Source organism: Rhea pennata, chromosome Z (genome assembly GCF_028389875.1).
Source record: "Rhea pennata isolate bPtePen1 chromosome Z, bPtePen1.pri, whole genome shotgun sequence".
NCBI lineage: Eukaryota > Metazoa > Chordata > Aves > Rheiformes > Rheidae > Rhea > Rhea pennata.
Genome location: NC_084702.1, coordinates 34,450,968 through 34,475,010, shown reverse-complemented (window position 1 = coordinate 34,475,010; position 24,043 = coordinate 34,450,968). Strand labels below are relative to the sequence as shown.

The window sequence follows — 24,043 nt, the reverse complement described above, 5'->3', positions numbered from 1 at the left end:
AAAACTCTAGCATTCAAAACCTTGAGAAGAATTTCACAACAATTTCAGATCGAATGAATTTACATGCCCTTTCCACACTTACAACTTTTCATCTGAGCAGAAATTACAACTCTGTATTTCTCGGTCCACCCTCCACACTGCCACAACTCTTTCTGTGCCTTGAGTGTTAGATTTACACTCTGGAAAAGCGGTGCTCAAAATATGATAGCTTTTCCTAGACATTTGCCAAAAGGCTTCCAAGTAAAAGCTTTTGTCAACAAGAAGCACTAAAAATTAGTTATCCAGGGCTTCTTAACTCAAGAAGAAAGAATGGCTGGTTTACCTTTACAGTGGAAAAGGCAGGCACTTCAGTGTTGCATTCAGCACTGAGAAACGACTACTGAAGGACAAAGTCTGCCCAACAAAATCTGGACTTCAAAAATGTATACTTACCATACTGCAGCTTCCTTGCTAAGATGAATTCCTTAAGCACTTCAAGAAGCCCTAGAGGAAGTTTAACACTTTTCATTTTTAAGTCCTCAAGTCCACCAGAATCAGGATGCAGAAGTAAATACCATTGTGCTACGAAGCAGCACAGCTGCCATTAAGATCTGCTGTTTTCTCTTACATCTTTCTGGTGAGAAAGAATGAGAAGGATAGCAAACGAGCCCTATTGATCAGCCACTGAAAGAAGTGCTCCACTAGAAGTTGCATGCTTCCAACACATTGCAATGTGCTGACACAGCTCGTTTGGCACACTCATAGCTATGAATGCAGGCTTTTTGTCGTTGTTTTGTTTTGTCATTGTCGTTTAAGTTTTAGCAGATGCCTACACAGGTGTATATTTACATACTGGTGTACATTTACATACCACATTCAAGAATTTTATAAGTATTCCTCCTACAAGACACAAAAGATTAGTCTCTATTGACTTAAAGTTTCAAATGATTGGGCAAATCAGCACTTGTAAACATTGTTATTTACAGATTAAAACATTCTACATAGTGTCTCCTCTGAGCATAACTATTTTAACCTGCAGTACTGTTTCCATCAGTAAGACACACAAGACAAATAATTCCCATTGCTAGATCTTTATTGTGCAACTGATGTTCAGAGCTTTTATTACCCTTCACAGACACACATCAAAAAAGAATGTACATTAACAGTGGCTAGATTGATGAGCAATGTAATAAACCTATTTGGTGGTGGTTTGTACATATGCAGTAATTCTTGTGGTGTGAAAATCTTAGCCAGGAGGCCAGCCCAACTGACGACCACCCAGAACATGAAGATGTACATGATAGACAGACTGCCCACCCTCAGGCCCTTCATTCACAACCATCCGGAATCCATTGGTCAGGCCCAGGTTAGCAGCACACTTCTTGCCAACAATCATTAAATGCCCAAGAAGCTGGAGGAGAGAAAAAAAAAAGGGAAAAAAAAGGAAAATAAAACACAGAGAGGGGAGAGAGAGGAAAGGGAAAGAATGAGAGCAGAGAACCATTCAAGGAAGCCAGTTAGCTAATTCCTTGTAATTCAAGCATTGCTCTCCAAATTGCTGTCTGCCTGCAACCAACACTTTCTAAATAAAACTACAAATACTGATTATGCATAGCAGGAAAAAGAGCTATGGAGTTTTTTCAAGCTAGGCAATAATGGACTGCAAAAGTGTAACAGAAGCTAAATTTGTCTCAGGGTTAGAGCCCCCATTACTTCTGCAGGCAATTTAAGTAATTCTAGAGGAAAAGTAACTTTTCGTAGTCCTGCATGGGTTTACAACATCTTTGAACTTCATTTTTATAGCTACAAATCAAATATTCAGCACCTCTCAAACATTTACTGTTTCTTCACCTTTACCCTGCCAAAAACCCCAAGCCCTATTCTCCATACTACAATAAGCAGTATTTACTGTAAGATGTGAAAACAGATACCAGACTGTATTCCATAACATAGCTTTTTGCACTAGAAATCCATATCCAGAGATGTGCATTAGTTTATTCCATTATTTTGACTGAAAAATTCCATTGCTGTTATGAGCTAGAGGCAAAGGACTATTGTGTCAGAAAAGCTGAAATAACCTAACCTACTTTGCCTCTTTGTAGCATCAAAGGGAAAAGAGGGGATGGGGAAGAGTCTAGTAGATTTTGAACTAATTACAGGCACAGCTTAGCATACAGAAAGCTTCCACAATACTTACAGATTCATCAGAGTCTTCTGCTTCAGATAATCTGACAATTGGTTTCTTAGGAACCACTAGGAAATGCGTTGGAGCTTGGGGTGAAATATCATGGAACGCAAGGCACTAGAAAAAGAGAAAACAGTTAAAAACGCAAATTACCCTTCTCTGAAAGCAAGCTAATCAAATCAATCAGGCCCAATAAATGTATACAGAAATAGATTATCAGATACCCCAAATGCAAAGGTGTTTATTATTGTTAAAGTTCTCTGCTTGCTATACACAAGTACTTATTTATAGAGAACTGGTGGTATAACCAGAGAATGTGGGGTTTTTTCCCACATATTAAACACAATAGCATTCCCAGTGAGAAAAAGTTACTAGTCAATTGGTTTCATGATTTATTATTTTATTGTATTCAAAATAACAGAGCTGACTGTACTTGTTATAGGAAGAAATGTGTGCATTCATACTTATTTCACCCTCTTCTTAAGGTCCTATTTAACAATCCAAGCAGCAAACAACTGCTATCTTTCAGTTACATCTCAGCATTGCTTTGGTTAGATGTAGGTAGACAGTTTCAAAGAACCTGGAGTTATCTCACTGAGGCTACACTAAAACACTGTCCTCAATAACACCAGGTATCTCAGAGAAGGAATATATAAAACAACGTATTGAGGCTTCAGACATCTCCAAAATTGAAACAAGGGTGTCACTGAAAAATGAACACCTACCTGTAGGAAGTAAATAACTCCCAACTAATTTTATGGATGTACCAAAATTACTAGCAATCAAAGACCGCATGCAGCAGCTCACTAAGTCACATTAAATCAACCTCAATACAAATGTTTATCTCTAGAAGCAGGATTCCACATGCAAACAGTAAGGTCGAAGAGAGGTATTTTAGATTAGAGACTTACAATACATGGAGAAGAAAAAGCAAAAAGAGGAAAAGGGAGCCATGCTGTTTATGCAAGTGGCCAGCCACAGAATCAGAAGTTGCTACTGCAACAACCACAACCAAGAGATGCCCATGCTGTATCACCCATAGACACCGCCAGCACTAACCATTGGGAACCTACTCATAAAACTTAATATCAAAACTTTTTGCAATTTATGGTCAAGTTATGGCCCAAAGTAAGAGTGCATACATCTAACACATAATTTAAATTCCTCAAAATATGTATTTCCTAGATGTTTTCAGTTATTTGTGCATCAGTAAACAATGTCCTATTCACTTACAACTCTATTGCTTTAACTCTATGTAGAGCACCTATGGCCTTTGCAAAGACAAGAGTAAAGGCGATAAGAAGCCCTAACCTTGCTTACTCTACCAATTCATTATTTTGTATACCTCCAACATGCCCCCCTTTAAGTCACCCCTACGTAGATGATGTCCAGCTGACCCAAACTGAAAGGGTGATTAAAAAAAAATAATGGATGAATGGAAGTAATTTGCACACAATTTCTTAAAATTAATTTTGGTTGATCATTTCCTAAGTGATTTTCCAGATTTTCCAAATTTCTTACTCTGTGTCATTCATATAGAGGCAAAAGACAAATGGCTAAGCCAAGTCAAAGATTTTAATGAAGTAGATGAGTGGAAAATCATTTTCTGGGGGCAGAGAGTAGAATTTTTGAACAAAAGTATAATCACGTAAAGCCTCTGAATTCAGTGACACCAATCTTCATTTCAGGGAGTTTCGTCTAGTTTAATTTCAGGTGCAACAGCACTGATAAGGCTTAATTCCACAGAGACTTTGTACTTCTGCATCTCCTTTGCACTGCATATCAATTAATGATTAATTAATCCTCATTACATCCCTCCACATAACATTTCCTGCCAACAGTAATAAACCTTCAGTGCAGTGAACAAAGTGAATTAAAAGTCATTCACTATAATCAACCAAACTCTAAAAGCAGTTCCAAACTCCTGCATATTTTAAATTAAAATCAAGTGAGATACTGCAAATAATTAGCCTTCTAAATATAATCTGGATTCATGGCAGTCAAAGTAAGATTATCTACTCCCAGGTCACTCATCATATTAAAGTTTGCAGCCTCTTTCTCAATCAAGCACACCGTTGAGATTACATTACTGTAGTCAGCACAGCTGAGGAAAAAACTAATGCAAATTTCACCTTAACAAAAGAAAGGAAGTACACCTTTTTTGCACAGCAGAGCAGGACCACAAGAAGGATTTCTGCAAAACAACACACATTTCCAACACTCTGGCTAACAGATAGTAGCTACAATACTATTGTGATCCATTAAATGAAAGTGCTGTTCCAAGTGATGCCTTGTTATTAGCACACAGATCAAGAAAACAGCACCTTTTAGCAAGCGCCTGTTCTCTAGACCACAGAATAAAAATGCTTAGTATAAAAAAAAAAAAAAAAACGGATACTAAGTTAACATCTTGTAACTAACATCTACATTTCTTTTCAAAATCAAACTAGATCATTTGGTTCCGAGCATGCTGCAGTGCACTAGCATCAGCCGTTTTTTCAAGCGTGCTGTTAACACCGTCTCACTTCACCGCAGACACCAGACCAGAGGCATTTTTGCAGCGGGGGGGGGGGGGGGGGGGGGGGAAGGGGGGGGAGTAGAGCTACTACCGTGAAGCCCGTCAGCACAGGCATTTCTGAGAGAAGGAAACAGCCAGCTCCGGCCCGTACTTCGGCTCCCGGGACCCAGGCGCGGACCGACGGCGGGGGCTCAGGCTACGCTTTCCAGGACTGCCCCCCCACCGCGATGCTCCGCACGAGCAACGACCGCTCCCATCCCGCAGCGGCAGCGCCCGCGAGACGCGCTGCGCCACTGCGGCGCTACGCGGCTGCCGCCCGGCGGGCCCAGGGCGCCGCGACGCGAGGCCGCAGCGGCAGCAGCGCCCCCCGCCCGCACACGGGCGGCGCTCCGGGGATGCGCCCAGCACAGCACAGCGCCGTCCCGGACACCCCCGCCGCCCGCACCTGCTCGTCCTCGTAGATGATGTTGGCGGGGATCTCCTTGCGGATGATCTTGCCGAAGATGGTGTCGCCGCCGGGCCGGGCGGCCTGCGCCTTGCTGATCTCGTCCGCCATGGCACCGCACGGCCGCGCCGCCCGCCGCCGCCTCCGCACTTCCTCCCGCGCGGCCCCGCCCCGCCCCGCCCCCGCGCGCTCATTGGGCGGCGGCGCGGCCGCCGCCGGCGCGACCTCGCGCCGTGATTGGCCTTCTCGCCTGCCCTTTGCGCTTGTCCCGCCCAGCGCGGCGCGTGCGCGCTCGGGGCTGCGGCGCTTTGCAGGGTTGGGGGAGCGCGCGGGCAGGGCGCGGGCGGCTCGGGTGTGTCCGGTCGGGTCCGGTCGGGTCCGGTCCGGTCCGCAGAGGGATGCGGTCCGAGTGTGCGAGGGGGTGTGCGGGGTGAGGCTGGTCAGGGCCCTGATGCTTAACATCAGGTCTGATTCTGGTATGAAACCATACGATTCCTGTTTAACTCGTCTAAGGAGGAATTCCTAACTCTTCCTAACCTTCAGTTGGATTCTCAACTGTTAATTTTAGTAGGAGTAAAGATAGGTGAATCGTTTTAATTTTCAGTCGATTTTCTATTGAAATAGGTTTAACGTTTGCTCGTTTCTCACCCATGAGAAAGGATGTTCAAAAAAAGCCCTCACAAAATAATTACGTTAGTCACATCAGAGAAGGCCTCATGATCTCAGGAAGAATCACGGTATTATTGAGCCTTTTGGACAAGCTGCTGTTAAGTTTGCTAAAGGTGTAGAAACTCCTCTCCACTCCCAGCTGATGTGGCACTGGAGGCCCTGCAGCCCCCCAGTCTCCCTCCAGTGCCCCGCTGCAGCTGCCCGCTGCTGCTGTGGCCAGCGAGCAGTGGAGGTCAGCACGTGCAGGTGGCACCATGGGTTGCCATGGGGCTGCCATCACTCAGCTGGTGTCGCATTGGCAGTGTCAGTGTGTCCAGTTGTAGTATTGTCCAGCATTGCCTTGCCCTGGCTTTATCGATGCTCACCCGCCTCCCATCAGTACTTTGGGGGAGCTGGTTTGTGCTGGTGGTGTGTGATTTGTGGGCACATTCTGTTGTACCCCCCAAAGCACTTAGAGACTTGTTACCATGTAGACAAACAGAAAACCCTGACTTCGGTGTCTTTAACGCTCCTAGCTCTCGTGGTGACAGAGGGACCCTTCGCGAGGTGAAATACTGATGACTCAGCGCCGGACCCCGCGAAACAGCGCTCGGGGACGCAGGCTGCCCTCAGCGCGAGCGGGCAGGCTCAGTGCGGAACCAGCGTGAGGGCCAACGCGGCTCGGGAGAGCGGTATTGCCAGGGACGCCCGGAAGCCTCTTGGCGCGGGGGCGCGCCGGAAGGTTTTCCGCGAGCACTTCCGCTAGCGCCTCCCGTCTCCCTCCCTGCGGAAAAGGAGGTCGGCACCGACCTTGGGCGACGCCTCTCGATTGGCTGTTGCCGAGCGCGCGGGCAGGGGGCGTGACGCGGCGGCGGTGGGCGGGCGGCGCGGCGCTCGCCATGGGGAGCCGCGGGCAGGTGAGCGTGGCGCGCATGCGCGGCGGTCCGCGCGCCCCGGGTGGGGGGTGGTAACGGTCGCCGCGGGCGGGGTAACGGTCGCCCGTGGCGCGAGCGGGTGCTCCGCTGTCGGTAGTCGGGGGAGCTGCTCTGAGCGTAGGGGACGTGTGGGCCCTCTTGGCGGAGCCCTGGCCTGGCAGCGGCCCCTGGGGCGGGCGTTGCGGGGCTACTTAGAATAAAGCACTTAAACTTTTTCTGAGTTAGTCGTGCTTGAGTGTGCCACAGATGTTGAAGGGTGTCGTGACGTGCAAATAAGATCGCTTTTTTTGTCAGTCATATGCTGCTTAGTGCTCAGCTGCTTGGAGTTGATAGTAACGTGCACTGCACTGAAGAAGACAGGCTATGTTTCCCCTCGGATTTGGAGGCTGAAGATGTAAATACTAATTGGACTTGGAATGTATTTGTATAGTTAAAGATTTGGGGGATTTTTCCCTTAAATTTCACTGGAGGGTAGGACCTTTCCTCCTAACACTTGCTAGTATTTATAGCACCAACAAGCAGAGGTTTTGGAACTAGAAGGACACTACAGTTGGTGATAGAAGGTGGGATTTTGTATGCAAAAGCTGTCGTGGAAAAAAGAGGCAGAAGCTGAGAGAAGGCAGTAAGGCAGTGATAGAAATTCATTGACAGAATGAATTATGATGGGGAACTGCAGAAAAGCAATGGTAGAAAAGCAGGTGCTTATCTTGGACTTTCTTTTTTTTCTTTTTTTCTTTTTTTTCCCCAACGTAGCCTGCTTTGGGAAGGATTTGAACCCCTTTTCTCAGAACAGAAGCATTATAAAGCCTAATGTTATTCCTTTGGGATATTATGGGGGTTCTGTGTTTTGCTAGGTGACTACAGTGCTGGAAGGAGTCAGTGCATTGGTATACCCTGTCTCAGAGTCATCTAATGTCATCCTTGTAACTTTTGTGACCTGATGTTATGCAAAACATCGTGGGGTTTGCACAGATAAGCAAATAGCAAAAAGCACTAGAGGAAGATGCCTGAAAAGTATTGATTGAAGAGAGAGTTTGAAATAATCAGAAAATCCAGCCTCTTTTTTCGCCCTGTATATGTCTTTGTCTCAAAATACTTGTGATATTAATTTTGCTATTTGCAAAGGTGATAAAATATTACAGGCTAGAAATATTTCAAGATGTATTGTCCAAATAATTTATTCAGATCTCCTAAAATATGCCTATAGAAGGAAGAATTTATATGCTAGCTCTTAATTCTATCCGTTCTACTTCCAACTGTTTTAGCCGTGTAGTTAACACTGCAATTGAAGACAACCTTGTCCTGGTTAGCTGTGAATTATTACGGACAAGAAAGGCAAAAAGGAGTTAGTGCTCTCTTTTATATGTGTCTGCTCACATTTGCGTGTCAGATCATGCTTTAAGTCTTGTAAAAGTGACCGAAGTTTTTAACTTAAACACCTCCAAGACTTAAATGATTGGGAATGCACTAGTTTATCTTCTTTCCAGAAAAGTTTGTAATCCAGAAGTGTATCCACAACAGCAGCATATTTAGTCATAAATTGCAATTGAAATTATAATACACCTTACTATGAAGTAAAGCAACATCAGATTTTTTTGCTATTTGTAAGTTGTCCTTTAATATTGTTAGCAGTTCTTTGATATTTTTACATTATAGAAGCAGTATTGAACTGGAAGATTATCTGTTCTTACTATTTTATGACTTATGACTTCTTCCCTTTCTTAACTGTCATGCTGTGTGTGTACACTTCTGAATGAATTGTCTTAAAGCGTAGCCAAGTAACAGCTGAGCTGAGAGTGAGAACTTAGCTTGAAAATCTAAAAAGGTGTTGACAGTTGTTAGGAGTAATAGCTTTCAGAGAAGCTTGCCATCTCTCTTGTCACAGAGAGATTGAAATTATGAGCGATACTTTGTTCAGAGCCCTGCTGGGATATATTTATTGGCTGCTGTCCCATGTCATTGCTCTTTTGCTTCTAGGGGAAAGAATTGTTTGCATCTCCAGCTCACAGGTATAAAGCATGCTAATGAAGAAGGTGGTTATTTCTTAGATATGGTCTGTATTTCTTCTGCTTTCCTTCTAAGAAATTTTCATAATATTGATTGTGAAAAAAACAGTCTAAGATTATGAGAAAATACCAAAAATAGTGCCTTCTAGAGGGGCCTACACACACAAGAAAGTACTAAAAATAACTTTTAAGTATTCTCAGACTTTGCTTTTCAGTGCTTTCAGGTGCTTTTCACTGCTTGACAAGAAGTCAAGTATTTTCTGTAATTCGTGACAATGCGCATGAATAAACAGCCAAAACTGTATGTCTCTGAGCTGTCATTCTCCGTATTTTTGTATTATATCCATACTGAGGTCTGTCATCATTGTAAATCCTCATCTTTCTGAACATTTGTTCTTAGTGAGGTTTTTCTTAGGAAAAGACTTTGTTTTATGTTGATTTTGTCATATCACCTGTAGAAGATCATACCTAAGCATTATACAGAGACATTAAAAATAATTAACTAATTAGTTAATCTGCTGGTTGAGATCCTTTTAAAATTCTCTTTTCTCATGTGTCAGAATATAGCCATTTACATTTCTTTCTTTGTAATCAGAGTATTAAATCCAATTAATGAACTCTTGAAAGTCCATTTAGGTGCCTTGACTTGCACAGTTATTCTGATTGTATCTTTTTTTTCCCTGCTATTGGCATGAGAAATATGTTTGCATGAGTCTTATTTTGGGGATTAGATCCATGTCATGCACAGTGATTGTTTATAAGCATAGTGACAGTACTCTCTTACATCTAAAATGAATTTGAAACATCAAGAACTGTCTAGGATTTTGATTTCCTTGATTTTCGGCTGCTTTATCTGCAGATTATTTGATCAAGAATTGAGACACAGTATCTGAGAAACTGATTTCCAAGCAAGTTACATATTAAATGGAAAGAACATAAAATACCAAGCAAAAGCAAATTGCAACATGCTCGTTTTAAATAATAATCTTGTTAGCAAACATATTCTACTGATATTTTGTTGACAGGTTTTGAGGCTTTTTAAATTGTTACACAGGACCCGACAAGAGGTTTTTAAAAATGATACCAGAGCCCTAGAAGGTAAGATATTTTTGTTATGTGGTATATGCTCACCTCTCTCCCTCTGTGGAACTTTCTTCTCCTTGAATGTTACATTGCCTAAATATTTTTGATTATTAAAGTAAGTGTTGTTGTTTTGGCTGTGAAAACTTGATAGAGTCTCTGATCAGTTCCATATTCAGTTGAGGTGATTACACACGTGTTACTGGGAGGGTCCTGTGTCCTCCCTCCCCGTGCTCATTCTCCCCCCCCAAAAAAGGAGAATATAAAAGGTGGAGAAGGGAGCTAAAAATTCTTCATATTTTAGAGGATGTGGAGGTGGCTGGTGTTAAATCAGTTCTACAGTGCTAGATAGTAGGTAACTATGCTCATGCTTCTGTTGGGACCAGTGAGTAGGTGACACAAGAACCAAAAAGCAAGGGAAGGAGACAGGAGTACTTCTTCTTGTTGTCAGGATTGGCTTATGTCAACTTGAGGTAACTGTAATTTCAGCACTAATTTCCCTGTCTCATCCAGTTTAGTTGTTCAAGAGAAATGGTTAACTGTATTTGGCTTTTTCACTCTTTGCAATTCTTTTGCAAAAAAATTTACCATTTTTTTTCCTGTGTTTGTTGTGAGAGTTTGTGGCAAAGGATATCAAGTCATTAATGCTATTTTGTCCTGTTAACAGAAACGATAGTGCTAATATGACGGAAAACATACTAATTCCAGTTTGTGGAAAAATAGATGGAGGGGAGATGATTAACATTCATTCTGATTTTCTTCTTTAACAAATGTGTTTGTGTAAGAGAGAAAGAAAATAATTCTTAAAATAATCTTGCCTTAAATGAGTGCCTTCCATTTTCAATACGCAGTTATTGAGGAAACTTCTGTGTGTCCATAAACAGACATACTATAAGTTGAAACAAAAACCTCATTGTTAGACTTGTGCTGTATTTATTAAGTATAATGTTGCTGAAAATATCTCTTTTTGGAGCCTTGGTGATATTTGTGGGATTTTTTCTTTTTTTTTTTTTTTTTTAGCATCCTGCCCCCTCCCCCACTTAGTCCAGTCAAAGCATGTTTAACTGTGCTAAGCATTTGACTTGATTCCCTTCATGCACACTTGCTATTCAAGGGATCAATATTGCTTCTATAGTAATGGAAACTTTTAGTGTCTGTGTGTTAACTTTTTAAATCTCAGAATACTAGATGAGCAGTCATAGCATTATATTTTATCCCTATACCAGTCACATCAAAATAAGACACTATCCTGTGAATTCCATAGAAATCTTGTGTTAAAAAAACTTGGGGCTGAATGCACCAGGAAGATGAATTTTTTCTTTTAATGGAAAAGAGTAGGTAGCCAAAGGAATGTAGACATAAACCAGGTTAAGAAGCTGCCCTTAGACAGTTAGAAAGGCCTTAGGAATGTGGGGTTTGGGCCACTGACAAAGTAAAGATAAAACTGTTTTTTTCACATTATATTTCCTTAACTTATTTAGCAGCAAGACAAAAGATAAATGAAGAATTCAAAAATAACCGAAATGAGACATCTGCAGAGAAAATAAATGAGGTACCTCTTGATGCTTTTTTTTCTGCTTTGTGCGAAAATTCATGTCTTTTTCTGAAAGGGTGTCTGAACTAATACAAACATTATTGAGACACTGAGAGAGGGAGGTGAGTTCTAAAAGGTGCTTCCATGAATCTTTGTTTACAAACATATTGATGTATCTAGTATGTCATACAATTTTGCATGCACCAAAATCTGTACAAAAAAAGCACCTTCTAGTACTTTGATGCACTTATTCTGAGGTTCATAATAAAATTAGAGGGGAGAAAAAAACTATTTAATGTTTCTGTTTTTTCATGTAAATGTTCTGTCTAATTTTCTTAGAAAATCTGTTGGCACTTGGGTCACTTCAGTTTACTTTTGTTCTATAGACAAGTACACAAAGATATGGAGAAATTAAATAATATCCTGTATTTTTGGCAGAGGTGGGAACTTATTTTGATTCCTGATCACAAGCTAGACATCTTCCTCCTTTAGCAGCAAGGGAAGAATTGTTAACTGGTCATGGCTTTATTATAATATTGAGATACTAATTCTACCATTATTTCTTTTTTTCCTTACGGTAAAAACATTATATTCCCAAAGGCACAATATTTTGTTATGTCACTATTTAAGTTACTTTGCTCAGTTGCTATTATAACACTTTTTACTGAGTAGTATTTCCAAACTTACTGAAATAAAAACTGAGGCCTGAAATAAAACTTCTGTACTTTAGATGTTTTTAGTTATTACCACCTATACTGAGGAAATGATTTAGTCATTGTCATTCATCCTTTTAAGGAGCTGTCCATACAATGTTGTTTGCACCTGTATGCAGTTTCTACTTATTTTGAGAGGTAATATGTTGGAAAGAATTGCGTCCATGTGTCCATTGCAGAAATAAGTCTGGAGTTATACAGTATTCCAGGACAGTAACATAAATAGTTCGGAGCATTTAATTAGGATTTTTGAGCATCTCTGCTTGTTGCCAGGCCCCTGTAGTAATACTTCCATGTTTGTGTCCTGAACTTCTGATCTGTTAAATTGTATATTCTTTTCGTTATTGATATACAGGAAGAACACTTGCTGTAATTTGTAAATCTCTATTTATTAGGAATGGCAGCCTACAAAATACCTTTTAATTGATTATCAATTGGTTAATTGATATATTGATTGAATATAAGCAGAAGAAATTCTAGACTTCCATCAGAACTGCATAATCTTAGAACATTGTATAAGCTGTCATAGTTGTTATTGAACATACAGATATGCTGCAGTGACATTAATGCATGGAAACTGAATGAAATTACAGTATAGGACTTTTGAGAATTTGGACACTTACTTGTATAAACCTTGAGGTAACATGCTGTTCTGATATCGGGTTAAAATTGAGTATCAGCTAACAAAGTGTGTTTTACTTTGCCAAAATAGAATGCTGCAGGTGTTCTGAGTGTGACATTAAATATTTAGGTATGAAGTGACCTAAGATGAGAATAACCACCTACAATTGCAATATTAGAATGTGGGGTGCAGTAGCTTCATCTACCTTAGCATTTTAGTTTGTTGGGAGTGCACTTTTTAGGTTGTCCTGGTTGTCTCCACTTACTGTGATTTGGCTTGTTTTGTGAAGCAGTCTTAGAGCATCTGACTGGATTACTTTAAGATGAAGTTAAAATGGAAATCGTCCTACAAGAGGAAGCTTAGTGCATTCTTGCTTCTAATGGGCATTCAGTAGGGGAACTAGATGATACCTAACTCAAACACTTTAACGGGGAAAAAAGGGGGCAGGTAAAGATAGTGTAGCTGTCAAGTCCGCAGACCTAACTCTTATGCTGTAAAGGCTTGCTTCTGTTGGTACACACTGCCAGTACCAACATGACATGTGTCATGTGAGGGAGAACATACTAATTTCAGTTTATGGAAAAATAGATGGAGGGGAGATAATTAACATCCATTCTGGTTTTCTTCTTTACCAAATGTGTTTGTGTAAGAGAGAAAGAACTTAGTGAAGACAGAGTTGGACATGTGTCTCCACATAGACATTTGTCTCACTTGTGCAATTGCATTTATTTCTGACAGATGTATAATGCAAACAAGTACTATGCTTCTGCTAATCACTCAGCAAAATTGACGGTGTGCCTCTGTTTATCCTGCCAATGAGGGAAGGAATTCTAGGGCTTTTACCACATAATCATGCCTCTGTTAATCCTGACATTGGAGTATCTTGTTTCTGCACTGCTTTCTTGTAAAAGCTCAGTATTGCTAACTCTTGTTGTATTTTGCCCCTATTTTTATCTCCTTATTACAAGAGTAGGAATGTTAAAAAAAAGCCAGATTACCCATCTCATCAGTCAGATGCTACTTCTGAGTCATTTGTCAATGCCTGTAATCATTGGAACGAATTACTTGTTTTGGTATTTGTGTTCTTCTGTATTCCTTTGCAATTTTAACTGGATTTATAGGTCTTACATTGCTGCATGTTACCAACCAGATGACTCATTTCCTTCCTCAGGTGCTGTATGTCAGGGTAGCTACTAGATCATCTTGTAAGGTACTCCAGGATCCTGAAATGAAAGCTATATGTAAATAGTAGAGACCTTTCTGAGTAATAGAATTGACTGGCTTTGCTATTTGAATAGCTCTCTCATATGCAAAATGCCTGTAAGGATAATTGTGTATCACTTAAATTACTCTGTTCTTACTTTTTTTCTTTACTAGCTTCTGAAAATAGCTTCAGATGCTGAAGAGATTCTCAGAACTTCTGTTATTCAGGCAGTTCACACGGATTCTGACAAAATATGTGAGTAAAGCTGCATGTTAAAAAGATGTTAAAAGATGTTGAAATTCAGTAAATAAACATAAAACTTGAAAACTAAACAGGAGGACAGAGAGGGGAAATGTCTGTCTGTTGTCCATATATCCATGTATGATTAGTAATTTAAGCCTATTGATTAATGTCACTACCTGTGAGAGGTAGAGATCTCAAAGATGCGAAGTTTCTACACAGATTTTGTGAATTATGGAGGCTTGATAGAGAGGCAGAGACTGCCTTTAGTGTCCTCCCCGAGGAAAAGAAGTCATAACTCAGTTAACCATTTTTGCTTCTTATCCATTAGGAGAGATAGCATCTAGCTGGCAAGTCCACATGCACAAGCTGGCTACTCAGTCAGTGTATGTTTAAATCAACCACAGTGTCTGTAGGTGCTACCCAATAGGTAGAAGTTGCCTTAGGAAAATTTAAAAAATAACATTTGCTGCCCATAGAATAAGATTTGCCTTTATTTTTGTGTGTTTTCTTCTATCTAAAAGTTTGTACTGACATTTTAAATTTTAAAATACCTGACCAAGTTATCTCTTGGAAGATTTGTGACACAGTGATGGCCTGGATTCAAAGCCTCTCAAACTCTGAAATTTTGGATTCTAGTTTAGAAGTGCTTTGACTACCACCTTGTAGTCAAACTCAAGAGAAATAGGTTTAGCTGTAGGAGAAATCTTTAGCTGTATACATTGTTTCCTTTCACTTCTGTTTACTGGAGTCTTTATCAATCTTTGTATCTATTTCCAATTTTAGGTTCCCTAAACTAGTAAACATATAACTTCAGAAGACCTTTACTGGTTGAGTCCAAAGATATGTCTAGACTAGTGTTGTGTCTTCCATAAGCAAATGGCAGTAAAAGAGTAGAAGCAAACCAAGTATACTTTCCATAGCACTTTCACATCTTCTAGCCATTTACAGCTTACATACTTACATTTATTGAACCAGAGACTGTTTCTGTTTTAAATAAAGTCAGAGGACATCTTTCTTTTTCCAGCACTAGTACTGCCCCCTCTCGCAAACGTGGTTATAACTCCCCGCAAAGCACATTTGCCTGTAGCTGTTGGAATTGCCGCATCAGCTGTGTCAGAAGCTTCAACCTATTCAGACCCTCTTACAGCAGATGCTGCCGTACAGGTCTCAGGCTGCAGGGACTGCTTGGAGCCTCTCCAGAAGGCCCGGACTGATGGTCCACCATCCTGCAAGAGGTGTGCTGTTGCTGACTAGTTGTGTCATCAAGTCAAAGAGTTGCAGGATGAGGTCAGTAGACTGCGAAGCATGCGAGAAAGTGAACAGGAGATAGACAGGGCGTTCTTGGAGGCCGTACTGCTCCCGGAGTCCCAATCCCCTGCAGCAGGAGAGTTGCGGAAGGACTCTGTGCAGAGCAAAATAGTACAGCACAGCACTGCAGAAGACGGCTGGGAGCTAGTTGCTTCTCAGACAAAAAGAAGAAAGGCCCCGAATCCTGCTGTAGACTTGGAGTTACAGTTCAAGAACAGGTTTAGGGCACTCCAGGATGAGGAGAATCCAGACCTGACCTCAAGGGAAGCAACTGGGCTGTCAGACCCTGTGCCTTGCATGACCACGTGGAAAAGGCGACGAGTGGTTGTAGTGGGTGACTTCATGCTGCAGGGGATGGAGGAACCTGTCCGCCGACCTGCCCCTCCTCTAGAAAGGTTTGCTGCCTGCAGGGGGCGAGGATACCAGATGTGACTGAAAGGCTGCCAAGGCTTGTCCACTCATCAGACTACTACCCTCTGCTGCTCTTTCATGTGGGTGCTAATGATAGCAAGAGCAAGCTGGAAACAGTCAAGCAAGAATTCAGGGCTTTGGGCATGGTGGTCAAGGGTCTGGGAGCCCAGGTGGTCTTCTCATTGGTCCTGCCGATTACGGGGAGGCATGGGAGGAGGAGTAGGAAGATTTTCCAAATCAACAACTGGCTACGCTGCTGGTGTTGGCAACAGGGTTTTGGTTTCTAAGACCATGGAACATGGTTTGAAGATCAGCAACTGGTGGGGAGAGATGGGATTCACCTCACCAAGTGGGGCACATTTGCCTTTGCCAACGGATTGGCCAGCCTAGTAAAGAGGGCTTTAAACTAGGTAGGAAAGGGAAAGGGGAGAGTCATAGAGAGAGGATAGTCAATAAAACACAACTCGGGTTGAGGGGCCTCCAACGGGTGCGAGCAGCTGGGGATGTGCGTTTGGGACATGGCTATGGGGGACCGCCCCCCCCCATACACCCTTCCTGGGAAACCTGCATCTTTGAAAAGCCTGTGCACCAATGCACGCAGCATGGGGAACAAACAGGAGGAACCAGAGATCTGTGTGCGGTCACAGAGCCATGATCTCGTTGCAATCACAGAGACCTGGTGGGATAGGTCGCATGACTGGAACACTGTCATGGACGGCTATGTGCTTTTTAGGAAAGACAGGCCAGGGAGGCGAGGTGGTGGAGCTGCTCTTTACGTGAGAGAGCAACTGGACTGCATCGAGCTCTGCCTAGGCAGGGAGGAGGAGGAGGCAGTCAAGAGCTTATGGGTAAAGATCAAAGGGCAGGCTAGCATGGGGGACACTGTTGTGGGTGTCTACTACAGGCCACCTGACCAGGAAGAGGAAGTTGATGAGGCCTTCTACAGACAGCTGGAAGTAGCCTCACAACTGCAGGCCCTGGTTCTCATGGGGGACTTCAAACACCCTGGTATCTGCTGGAAGGACAACACAGCTAGGCACAAACAGTCCAGGAGGCTCCTGCAATGCATTGATGATAACCTGTTGTCACAGGTGGTGGAGGAGCCTACAAGGAAGGGTGTCCTGCTGAACCTTGTCCTAACCAACAAAGGACTGGTTGGAGAGGTGAAGGTTGGGGGCAGCCTTGGCTGCAGTGACCATGAGATGGTGGAGATCAGGATCCTGCAGGAAAGAAGTAAGGCAACAAGCAGGATTGCAACCCTGGACTTCAGGAGAGCAGACTTTGGGCTCTTCAGAGACCTACTTGGAGGAATTTCATGGGTTAAGTCCCTAGAAGGAACTGGGGTTCAGGAGAGCTGGCTAGTATTCAAGCATCACTTCCTCCAAGCTCAAGAGTGGTGCATCCCTATGAGTAAGAAGTGCAGCAAAAGGGGCAGGAGACCTGCACGGTTGAGCGAGGAGCTCTTGGCCAAATTCAGACAGAAGAAGAAAGTACACAAAATGTGGAAGAGGGGACAGGCTGCTTGGGAGAATTAGAGGAATGCTGTCAGACTATGTAGAGATGCAGCGAGGAAGGCTAAGGCCCTGTTGGAATTGAGTCCTGCAAGGGATGTTAAGGACAATGGGAAGGGCTTCTTCAGATACATCAGCAGCGAGAGGAGGACTAGGGAAAATGTGGGCCTGCTACTGAATGGGGCGGGGGCCCTGTTGGCAAGGGATACAGAGAAGGCAGAACTACTGAATGCCTTCTTTGCTTCAGTCTTCACTGCTAAGGGCAGCCCTCAGGAATCCCAGAGCCTGGAGATAAGGGAGAAAGTCTGGAGAAGGGAAGACTTTCCTTTGGTTGAGGAGGATAGGACTAGAGACCTTCTGGGCAGGCTAGACATCCACAAATCTATGGGCCTGGATGGGATGTATCTATGGGTCCTGAGGGAGCTGGCAGATGTTGTTGCCAAGCTGCTCTCCATCTTTGAAAGGTCATGGCGAACTGGAGAGGTGCCTGAGGACTGGAAGAAAGCCAATGTCACTCCAGTCTTCAAGAAGGGCGAGAAGGAGGACCCAGGCAACTATAGGCCGGTCAGCCACACCTCCATCCCTGGAAAGGTGATGGAACAGCTCCTTCTGGATGTCATCTCCAAGAATATGGAGGAAAAGAAGGTGATCAGGAGAAGCCAGCATGGATTCACTAAAGGGAAATCTTTAGATCTCCTATGAAATCATTTTGTTTTTCAAATCGGCACTTTGTCCCAATTTGCCATTCCTCAGTCCTCCTGTAGCAAGGAACTTTAAGAGCTGTTTCAAGGCAATGGGATAAAATAAAGACTTGCCCCACCCCTGAAGGCTGCCATCTTCCCAGCTCCTGCAGGGTATTCAGAGAATAATAGATTTCAGACAATAGAACCTTATTTATGTAGACCTTTAGGAGAAACAGTGACACTGAGGTTTGTGTGGAAGAAGAAAGTCTTACAGAATATAGTATTAGCCAGGAAAACTTTGTCCTGCAGCAAGAAAATGTAGAGTGAATCTGTGCAGGGTATATTTGACCTGCATATAAATGCAAAGAATATCACTATGTAGTCTCTTGCCCATTAGTGTTTTTTTCTGTATTTGTTTTGGATAGGTGTAAGCTTTGCTTATCACCGTATAATTAATTTTACTATAGTAATTTGTAGGAGATGATACAAAAAGCAACTGATCAGTTATGGTTTACCTGAATATTCAAGAACAACACAAATCTCAAAACAGCCATCATAGTGTGAAAGTTGTGTGTTTGGAGTATATATTGAAGTGAGAAATATTTGAAGTTTTGATATGTAATCATCTAGTAAAGTATCAGGAACATTTAGAAAGGAATTCTAAAGCATCATGATGAAAATTCATAGTATAACAATGAACAGCATAAAAAATGGATAGGTATTCCTATTAAACCTTTTCATTATACCACAGGACAGGAGAGCATTCGGTAAAGTTGGAATTTAAATTTGGAAGTTGGAATTTAAAAATAATTTTATTTTTATTTTACACAATAAATAATTCACCAGTAGCAATGTATTACTCAAAAAAGCACAAAAGCAGAAATCAAACTTGATGTTCAGCTTGATATTGCAATAAAAAGAACAAAAGTTACTCTGTTTACGGGAAGAATATACAGTTTTTTTGCCATAGTGTATCAATCAGTAACAGAAAGTACGTCCATAAATGTCATTATCTGAGCAGGGTTAGTGAATTTGCACCTTTCCTAAGTATCTAGTTTTGATTACTGTCAGCACTTTGAACTAGGTAAATCTACTATAGCACTTATTAGAACTTAAGTGTCAGTATATAGTATGCCACTAGAAAATTTCTCAAAGCAAGTTCAGAGTTTGTAGGGATCTGAGACGATTGTCTCCATGTTCTGTTAGCAGTTTATGCTGAATAACATCATAAATGTGCTATGTAAAGTTGCACCTATAAATGGGTGTGCTTTGCACTGCTGCTGTTCTTTACTGAATATCTCATCCTGTTGTTTTCCGTCCTTGCCTGCTTGTAAAGCAAAACTATCTGAACTTTTAGATGTAGTAAATTGTACGAGTGTTCAATTCTAGTACAACTATGGTTAAAGAGGTAGCAGAGCAAAATCTGATCCTTAATCTTCACATTCTGTAGTGACTTTTAATGTACTGATAGAATTACGGTTAGCTCCCTTGCTACTTTTTGGGCATTTTCTTGTATTGAATAAGAAGCTTGGGCCTCTTATTCATTTTATAAAAAAAAATAGTGGAAATATTTTCATTTGCAGAAACAAGAAAAAGTTCATTTTTAAAATCTTTCGGTTGTCCAGGAGAAGTTTAATGGAAAATGAAAAAAATCTTACGGTTTTCTGATTTACAGTTTTTAGAAAGAAAGAAATAGTGTGAACTTAACTTGCTTCTGAATAAGATTTTCTTTTAAGTTGTTAAAAGTATGGTTAAAACATCAAAAATCTCCCATAGAATGCCCTAAAGGAGCTAGATGAATTGCTCTTTGTTTGCAAATGAAAATAAGTTAAGTGAATTTAGTTGAAAAGTTTACTTTTCGTAATGTTTCATTTTATGTGCTACGTGCTTTTTTAGAAACTTTGTAGATGAAGGTTCACTTTGCTGTAATAGAAAGTATATTGACCTATTTGGAAAAAAAATGGTGTTATAAAATACTTTTATCTGGGCTGTATTTAACTTAGTATAATGCTCTTATTTCATCCTGAGCAAAAACAAGGAAAAGTATAGTTGTTATGCTGCATGAAAGAAGAGAGGGGAAGGAGAAGCTAGGTAAGAGATGTTTCTGAAACTGTTGCTGCAGCTTGTTTCCTCTGAAACTGTCAGAATCTTCTTACACTTAACTCTTTTGTATTATAGCTGACAATATGTAATTTAGCCATCTGGTGGGTTTTTTGAAAACTTACATCTCTGAAATAAGTATTTAGTTTATATCCTGAAAAGAAAAGCCAAAACTAGTTTTGGATAGTGAAGAAATATACTGAGAAGGTGAACATACTTTCTCTGTCAAATGAGATTATTCAGTGCTGTTGTGACTTTGGAAGCAGTGCACAGGGCAACATCACTCTTCTTAATAAGAATCTGAGACAAAGCAGTGTATAGTCATGTTTGAATTCGGGGATAAATCTTTTAAAAATTAAATTAGGCAGGATTTTGCTTTCTAAAGAGAAGAAATGTTGAGTTACAAGCTTGTTAGTTATTTAAACAACCTTTCTAATTTTTTTTTACAAAATGTTTCAGTCTGAGTCACATTATTCACTAACAGACAAATTTCTTGGTTCTGTTTATTTTACTTCAAATTAAGCTGGCACAAGTAGAACTTACATTTTAGTGATACACCACATATGCATTATGTTCTGATGATTTTGATGTGTTGTGTTGACTGTGTATATTCAAAACTGAGCTTTGAAAAGGAAGGTAAAAAATTCCCTTCTTTCAGTCTGTATCTGTTTGGGGATTTTGTTTTGTTTTCTGATAGTTTAAATCCAATTCCTCTTTTTTCTTTTTATGTTGGCTTTTATGCATCTATTGTAGCTGTATAGATCAACATAATTTATCATGAATTTACTCATCCATGTTTTCTCTGTAAGACAAATGCATTTGAATTTTTGTATAATGCTCTTAGAAACTTATTTAATGCATCAGTATCAGTCCACAGATGCAAAAGAAACATATCCTCAAGGAAATCAATTTTCTTTCTTACAGTATATGGGAAAACAATGTACTTTGGAAAGAATGTTAGTCAGTGTTACAGATACACATGCATGCAATGTTTTATGGGTTTACTGTACCCTTAGTACCTGACCTAGTCAGACCTAGGCGAAGTACAGCATTATGCTTTCAGCCCTTTGTGCTTTAAGTTGCTGCTACAAATGTGACATGACACAGCTCCTTCCCTCCATGCAGAAAGGCCAAGCCAGCGTCTGAAGAACCAGATGGCCAGAACTTTGAGCCAGGAGCAGGTTAAAATGGTGCATAATTAGACAAACCCCAACATGCTGCCGTTCTTTGAAGAATTGGTGCTAACTTTCATTTGATTTTTTTTTTCATTTTCTGTTAGCCTTTGAAACAAGTATAACAAGATTAATATATTAGGGACCGTAAATTAGATGGGGGAGGGGATATATCAAATTTAATACTCATTTTTGAAATTGTTTATGTAAACATAATCTGACTCAGGATTGCCAGCAATGTTAAAAATGCCATTCTCTCTCTTGCTAAAAGTTATTGCAACACTTTGCCCTTTTTATGGATTCTTAATGGCATTAAAATATTTTCAGTGCTTTTAAAGGGAAAAAAGGTAAAGAAAATATTCTGACAAACAGAAGGTAAATGTTAATATAGTTTTGTCTTAAGTAGTTACCATTATGCTGCTTGTCAACTTACCAGACTCTAATTTTAGTAACCCGATTTGTTATTTGCAAATGTAAAAACAACTTTATCATTTTAAATAATATTTTCTGGAAGATACTATTCTTACTTTTTTTTTTCCCTGTTACAGTGCTTATACCCAGGAAAGATCTACTACAAGACAACACTCCTTACTTTGATAAACCAACAAAAAAGCATCGATCCTGAGGAAAATGTTCTCCTCCTCCAAAGGTTAATATCCTCTAATGAGATCTCTGAAAACCAGTAGCAGATATTTGTCTAAAAATTAAATTTGGAAAATAGTAAATACTGTTAACAGAAAAAAAGAGATTAAAATCAAAACACCGTTTTTATTTTGCGTTATGATACCATCATGCAGTTCTGAAGGATATTTTTCTTGTTTGGAAGATATTTTATTTCCATAGAAATTCAAGACATATACTGTTTTCCTAAAAATATACTTCTAAACTGTGTTATTTCAGTCAGCAATGGATGTTGTTAATGATGACAATCATCACACGATTGTTTTGTGGCAATTCAGAGGTTTCACAAAACTAAATGCAGATCTTAATCTTGACTATTTATTTATTTGTGAGTTTGTCGTCAATAATATGCTGCTTTGAAATAATGAAAAACCATCTTGTGGTTTACCATTTAAATTTACCATTAAATTAATGCTTTGCAGCAAAAGCATGATTTCTGAAGTTGTCATTAACTATACACTAATATAGGGTGATGTTTGAAAGGGTTCTTTAAGGTTTATCTGAATAAATTATGATTTCGCAGATGGGAAAGCATGTGTAGTGTTTTTCTTCTCCTGACACACCTTTGAATGAGCAAGAATAGCAGGGTTTGTGTATCTGAATGGCAGTGGAGCAAGAGAACTCGGCTATATCCTAAGCTAAGGATGCTGGTTTAGATGATATGGTTTATAGATTTAAGGCTTTGGTTTATCTTTTGATTACAAAATGACTTCTTGAGGTGTTTATCAAAGAAAAGGGGATGGTTGCTTTTCAGACTTGTGATCTGACTTGTGTAGAGTGAATTTGTGGTGAGTTTATTTAATAAGACCTTATTGTTTGCAATTTTATTGGGGAATCATTTCTGTCTCACTGAATTAATGATATGAACCTGTTCACTTTAATTAGAATTGCAACCAGGTATAACTACAGTGAATACAGTATTTTCTCTGTGTGAAATCAGTTAACAGGAACCATACTGAGATCTAAATAAATGTAATACGACACAAAAGTAAGATGTCCAAGTGCTAGCTCACAGCTCTCTTTCAGATCTTAGTGATCCTGTTTATTTTTAATAAGCCTTGAAGGTACCAGTATTGCTTCTCCCTATGGCTTCTGACATGGTTTCACCGACTGGCTAGAACAGATAAGTAGTGCCTGCATCCATTTTTTCCCCCCTCACACAGAGTGGCAATGGGACAAGTACCCCTTTTCTTAAAACTATCTCTGCCTGCCACAGGCAGGGTAGCCAGCAGAGAATACACATTGTCGGTAATCCCTTCATTTTACAGTCAATTCAGATGATCCATTGATACTGTCTCCACTGTGGCTCAAAGGCATCAGGCGAATGGATAGAACGAAATGAGTGTAGTTCTCGCTCGTTTGTTGTCATCTGGTGGCTCCTCTAGAGAACACGTCTCAGCGCATCGTGGATGCGCTGTTGTAGGCCTCTCTGTCTCTTCCTTCCCTGGTAACAGGCTGTATCTTGCTTCTGGTTTCCCATCCCTTGCAATCTTAACTTTTCTTGCCTTTCCTTAAGGAGCATGAGATAGGGGAGGCAAGGGAGAGAGAATAGATGGTAGCTGCAATTATAAAGAGAAAACAAAACAGAGCATCACCTCAAGTAAATTGACTAATTGTGCAGCAGAAATGATTAAGCTAGGATTGGGCAGGAATGACATATTATACAACCATTAAGGTATAGATCCCACAGCATGCTAGAATTATGGGGGAATTTGTCTCTCTCAGATCTGTTGCTTTAGGCTATGGGAATAGTGTGCTAGTGACTTTATTTTTCAGATTGGTTTCATAGAACTGTAAGTTTTAGTAAGTTTTCACCTTTTCCATAGTGGTGTAAAATATTGTCCATTACTATGCATGCAAAATATGTATTTAAAAACTTAGTGATGTCAACAGTAGATGGCAGTCTTCTGTATGATACGAGGAAACTGGGAGTAGAGAAACTATTTGCACATGACTTATTTTGTTCTTGTTCTGTTGTCATGTGTTCTGGGTTTTCATTTTTAATATGAATTAATGCTTGAATAGGAAGATAGTGAAGAAATGGCAGCTTACAAGCTCAGACTTG

General features: G+C 40.6%; 2 protein-coding genes across 3 annotated transcripts in view; one reads left to right on the top strand and one right to left on the bottom strand.

Moving 5' to 3' along the window:
• Window positions 1–1,054: 1,054 nt before the first annotated feature.
• HINT1 (histidine triad nucleotide binding protein 1) lies at window positions 1,055–5,293 on the bottom strand. Its single transcript, XM_062599439.1, has 3 exons — window positions 5,128–5,293; window positions 2,177–2,281; window positions 1,055–1,390 (listed from the first exon to the last, which is right to left on the bottom strand). The coding sequence occupies exons 1-3, from the start codon at window positions 5,236–5,238 to the stop codon at window positions 1,226–1,228; spliced, it is 381 nt and encodes a 126-aa protein (XP_062455423.1). The 5' UTR covers window positions 5,239–5,293; the 3' UTR covers window positions 1,055–1,225.
• A 1,328-nt stretch (window positions 5,294–6,621) lies between these two features.
• LYRM7 (LYR motif containing 7) overlaps window positions 6,622–24,043 on the top strand; it is a 37,974-nt gene continuing 20,552 nt past the window's right edge. Inside the window, exons 1-5 of one of the 2 annotated variants that reach the window (XM_062599926.1) lie at window positions 6,622–6,692; window positions 9,742–9,814; window positions 11,278–11,348; window positions 14,043–14,124; window positions 21,846–21,946. In XM_062599926.1, coding sequence (XP_062455910.1) covers window positions 6,675–6,692; window positions 9,742–9,814; window positions 11,278–11,348; window positions 14,043–14,124; window positions 21,846–21,922 — 321 coding nt within the window. In that variant the 5' untranslated portion in view covers window positions 6,622–6,674 and the 3' untranslated portion in view covers window positions 21,923–21,946. Of the gene's footprint in view, window positions 6,693–9,741; window positions 9,815–11,277; window positions 11,349–14,042; window positions 14,125–21,845; window positions 22,510–24,043 lie in introns of those variants that run through there. The other variant, XM_062599925.1, reaches the window with a different exon arrangement.